At 40.1% G+C, this 5,497-nt stretch overlaps 1 protein-coding gene across 2 annotated transcripts in view; it reads right to left on the reverse strand.

Annotated features, from left to right (window-relative positions):
- Positions 1-4,983, reverse strand: part of LOC143298693 (putative aarF domain-containing protein kinase 2) — an 11,813-nt gene extending 6,830 nt beyond the window's left edge. The window contains exons 1-5 of one of the 2 annotated variants that reach the window (XM_076611585.1): positions 4,864-4,983; positions 2,482-3,360; positions 1,901-1,997; positions 845-886; positions 473-564 (exon numbers count right to left, since the gene is read on the reverse strand). In XM_076611585.1, the coding sequence (XP_076467700.1) occupies positions 473-564; positions 845-886; positions 1,901-1,997; positions 2,482-3,234 (984 nt within the window). In that variant the 5' untranslated portion in view covers positions 3,235-3,360; positions 4,864-4,983. Of the gene's footprint in view, positions 1-472; positions 565-844; positions 887-1,900; positions 1,998-2,481; positions 3,361-4,832 lie in introns of both variants that reach the window. The other variant, XM_076611586.1, reaches the window with a different exon arrangement.
- Positions 4,984-5,497: the final 514 nt, after the last annotated feature.

Consider the following 5,497-nt stretch of genomic DNA (forward strand, 5'->3'; position numbering starts at 1 on the left):
TGACAATATGGCCTTCCTCAAAGTCCATGAAGGTGATTTGGAGAAGTGCAGTATATATGTACTCTAAGGCCTTCATGACAGTACAGTGAGATGACAACTTGAGAGTGCAATACACATGTACTCTGAGGACTTTGTAATAGTATACAAAGGTGATTGTTGGGAGTTCAGTATATACACTCTAAGCCCTTCCTTATAATACGATAAGGCAATAAGTAGGAGCGCAGTACTCATGTACTCAAAGGCTTTCCTATCAATACACTAAAGCAAATACAGTACTAGACATATACTCTATGACCTTCTTAGCGGTAACACTATAGGCGCTCCAGAATGACTACAACCTCACACAAAGTGCAAAATCTCTTCCTCCTATCCTCCACACCCATATCCAGGTGAACTGGGTCCCTCTTTCCCATATCTGGCAAACCTAGGGCACTCCACTGTGTGTTTACCATGGTTTAAACAAGGACAATACCTTCACTGCTACAGCAATGTAATTTGGGTCGTCTTGATATGGCAAAGTGTTCTCAGCCTCTGGGTCACCGGTAAAGTTGACATCACACTCATCTGAAACACACACACACACACACACACACAGAGAACTTTAATATCATCCTTTTAACTATTTCATGGCACAGAAGGCAACCAGTTCATGAATCCAGATACGAACAACACAAAAAATGTATCAACAAGTACACATTGTGAAGTACCAATAAGTACACACACAATGACAAAATAGTCAATATACTAGCACATTAAACACACACACACACACACACACACACACACAAATGCACATGCACATATGCACACACACACCACAAGACCAGATGTATGAATGACTCACCTGACAATGAAAATGTGTCTGAATGACTTGGAATCTCCACACCTGCAAGAGTCAGATAAATCAATATATCACCTGTAACTAGTGTAAGAATCACATAAGACAATGTATCACATGGACGAGTCAAATAAATCAAATATATTAAAAAAGATCACCAAGAAAAGTCAAACAGAACAATAGATCAACTGAAAAAATCAAACATATCAACATATCATTTTGAAGAGACAAATATGTCAACATATCAGCTGGAAGAGTACAATTAATATGAACAGCAATAAATTTTGAAAGAAAATTTATAAAACCATGTCCCAAATATAGAAAATAAGTACTATCAAAATTCAGGTCAAGCACTTTTTAACATCATACACATCTTTAGATATATAACACAGGTTGGTGGATCTATCTATAGCTATATACGATGTGGGTGGAGGTAAACACATGATCATGATGATGTCATAATTTCCACTCCCCATTCTGTGTAATGTGTCATGCAGCTGCCTGCCTGTTACTCTGTGTTGTAGGCGCTTGTCAGTCCGTCAGCCTGTCAGACACTTGTCAGTCTGTACGCCATGCACTTTGTTCTTCTGCCAAGCACTTGTGAATCCATCAACCTTTCAGTAATTATCTGACTGCTGATTAACTTCACCATGACTTAAACAAATAAACAAAAACAAAATAAAAAAGAGGAAAAGAGAGAGAGAGAGAGAAAAAAACAAAAAAAAAACAACTTCACCATGTGTGATGAATGTAAAAAATTTAAAAATCCATGGTTATGGCTGTCAGTTTCAATCTTAATCTGGTGCAAAGTCATTAACTAAACAAAATAAATAAATCAATTCATCGATTAAAATTAAAACATCAACTTGCGATCTTTTGTCTCAAACAGTTCTCGATGGGTCTACTGATACCATGTGTGGTAACTGGTATTAATCATAATATTGGCATACTGACATATTTGATGACGGGCAGGACAGAGCAGTGTTGGGTGTAACAGACCACAGCACTATAAACACAACGCTGTGTGTCAAGGGGGACAAACAGTGCTGTGACCTCACTCACCGTCTCTGAAGTATATATCATCCAGAGTGTCACTGTCATCAATGGCCTCCAACGTTTCTGCTGTCAGGTTGTTCATGTGAACGTATGCCTTGTACACCTAAAACATGTATGCACAAGCTTCAAATAAAACATGCATGATTGCCTGAAGGTGCAAGCGCACATGCACACACATACACAAATACAAACAAACAGCTGTCACATGTATACATGTACAAATACTACTTGTCAAATGTAAACCTGCACATCAGTCATCAAATGCATGTCTGCACACACAAGCTGTTAAATGTTTACCTGCACACACTGTCATACCAGGTGTCAAAGGCACAAAATGTCTTCTTGCACACCAGTACAGTGTTTTATACAAGATTTACTTGAAGAATACACTCATACCACTCTGTTCCGGATAAACCCAAACAGCACCACATTTACTTCAACAGCAAACACACACACACACACATAATATAATATATATATATATATATAGAGAGAGAGAGAGAGAGAGAGAGAGATACATAAATATGTATGTATAATATATATGTATATATCAAAATTCAACACCACCTTCACTATTCCTGACTCACCTGAGCAATGCAACCTGAGCCCAAAGGCTGCTGGGTCTTGTCAATCTTGATGACCTCATGCCACTGCTTCCCATATGCCCTCACCAAGACCTGCTCCGTGTGGCACCAGTCGTGGGGCTGCACCATGGAGTGAAGTTGAGAAAACAGCTCACAGAACTCAGGGCTGAACAGATCTCGGCGCGTGCTGGCCCACTGGCCCAGCTTGATGTAGACGGGGCCACAGATCTGGACAGCATGGAATAGAACCCACAGCCACACCTTGTGCAGTCTGGTGCTGAGGAAGGTGAGGGGGTAGAGACACAAGAGGGGGCCGAATGTCAAACACATTCTGACGCACTGCACGTAGAGGAGAAAGCCGGAATGAATCCATTGCTTCACCGTCTGCTGCTGCTGCTGCTGCTGCTGTTGTGGCTTCATAACTACAGCGTCTTCACACTGTACTGTGATCCTGGGTAAGCAATCCAGAGCCAAACCAGACCCACGTCTGGACTCCCCCCAGTACAATATCAAACCAACCCCAGCTGGCACCAGACAGTACACAAGTCCATATCTTGTCACTGTTCTCCACATGCCACTGTTTTTCTTTGATGTCTGTAACAGTCTGTAAGCCTGACTCTGCAGACATGGTCTGGACTGCTTTGACATGACAGTGATGCCTGATGTCATTCCATGCAATCTGAGTACTTTTGCCAGAGCACAGAACTTGCATGTGTTAGTCAGCATTGTGAGACCTGGTTTCAAAATGTGTTCCATCGCAGAACTGTACCACAGTGTTCACTATGTGCTACCAGTACAAGTCATTGAAAGTGTGTCATGTGTACACACAATCTTTCTCTTTGAAACAAACGGGAACACGTGGTCCTTCAATGTTCTCCTTTCCTGAAATGAAAGGGATGCAACAACAGTGTTACAAGTCTATGGTCATCATACTGCCATTCTCATACCATGGCATTTATAGTTTTTTCCACAGGTGTGCTATGTCATAGCTGATCATTATCACTGTTAATGCTATCATGATAACCGGTAAGTTTTGAATTTATGGTTTCATAGATAGGTGTCATAGATCACAATTAAGTATTGTACCAATGGATTATAATATTCATGTATGACTTTGGATAAGCAAGCTGAAACTTTTTTTTTTCATATCACAATACATGTATAATATGTAATGAACACAAAAAACAAAACCAAAGAAAGTGAAAATTGTCAGCAGAAAATGACCTATATTTTGAAAGTAAGATAAAATAATGACCTCTTTCCACAGAAAACAGATAAAATGATGAACTGGTTTCATTTCTGTACCTTTACAGTTTTTAATGCTTATTTGTTCTCAATCCTAAGAGATACTAAAAATTATGGTGCTTGCTTTTTTTTCTTTCTTTTTTTATTATTATTTCATTTTACTCTCTCTCCCTAAAATAAGAAAAAGGAAAATTTGTTTTGTGAAGCATGACTCCAAGTTCTGCATCACATGATGGAAAGACAAAATATCCTGTGGAGTGGACACTGATAATATGTAACCTGTTATCCTAAATGAAGAAACACACACACACACACACACACACACACACACACACACACACACACACACACACACACACACACACACACACACATGGGTGCTTCATGCATACAAATATGGAACAAATAAATATGATTGTAAGGCCAATACAAAATGAATCACACACACACACACACACACACACACACACACACACACACAGGGACACATGGGTGCATGATGTTCAGCCTATCCAGTCATCATGCCACATCAAAAATTGGTACAATCACTTGTTCAACTACTGAACTGGCGCTGGAATATAATTGTTTTTACAAACATTAGTTCAAAGAGCTTTAAATACTGGAGTCCTGAATGATATTCCACGAGATACATCATCAACTGCATACCAACAGCTTCGTCTTCATGCGTGTAACAGTGACTACACTGCCACGGAGATTGCACGGTAACAGAAACCCATGTCTGGAAAGAGAACGACCCAGAAGGATTTATGACAACAAAAGTTCCGTCGCTGGATTTCACCGCATTACTGTGATAGTTATGGGTTTTATCAACAGGTTACTGCCAGTACCGTTTACTTTTCATCCGGAGACTGCAGCTGATTCCTGGAAGTTTCATGGCAGAACCAGGCCCAAGAATACATAACTCAAGTTTGAAAAAATCAAAAATGGCTCTCTTTTTCTCTGTGTGTCTCTAAAATAACGGTTGAACATTCTTCGCTGAACGATGGCAACATCAGCACATTGACTCTGTGGAAAGAAGGCAGCAAGTTTTTTGCACTTTCAGCTTTGTAATAAATCTTCACAATCACTTTTACATGTTCAAAATCTACCTGTTCACTCAGGTAAGAAACATTATCTTACCGGCAAGGAGTTCCCCAAATCGACGAAAAAAGACGCTGTCCAGTCATAGTGGGATCTGCCGTCAACTGTTGTGATGTGCCTGTGGTCATGCACGAGATGTGTGCTACGAAGGGAGTTCACTCTCCATTACTTTAGCAGTTGTCGTCCGAGGAAGGGGGCGGAAATGGGAAGCTGATCGAAACATACCAGCATTCTCGTTGTAACTTTTTTGTTGTTGTTTTTTTGCTTTTTTTTTGTTTGTTTGTTTGTTTTGTTGTTGTTGTTGTTATTTTTTAATACGGTTGATAGCTCCAATCCAGTCCCATTGATCCGTCGCCCATACATCTGACTGTGCTTGACTGCCCGCCTGTCATGAATAACAATTACACTTCTTTTTTTTAAAGTTTGCAGAGAAGGTTAAATTCTTTCCTCTGAAGGAAACAATTGTTTCAATGACTAATGCACCACACAGCATTGTCATTGTGATCATCGGCATGTCGAATGCGTTGTATATCAAAGGAGCGCCCGGTTTTCTGTACATTGAGCAAAATGGTCACTGAGCAAAAAGCCTGGCAAAACCATCACATAGGCCTGTTTGTGGAGTTTTCTTTTTCTATCACACTGCTGTGGTCATCTTTGCGCACAGCCAGTTACA

The sequence above is a fragment of the Babylonia areolata genome, chromosome 24 (assembly GCF_041734735.1).
Source record: "Babylonia areolata isolate BAREFJ2019XMU chromosome 24, ASM4173473v1, whole genome shotgun sequence".
NCBI classification, from domain to species: Eukaryota; Metazoa; Mollusca; class Gastropoda; order Neogastropoda; family Buccinidae; genus Babylonia; species Babylonia areolata.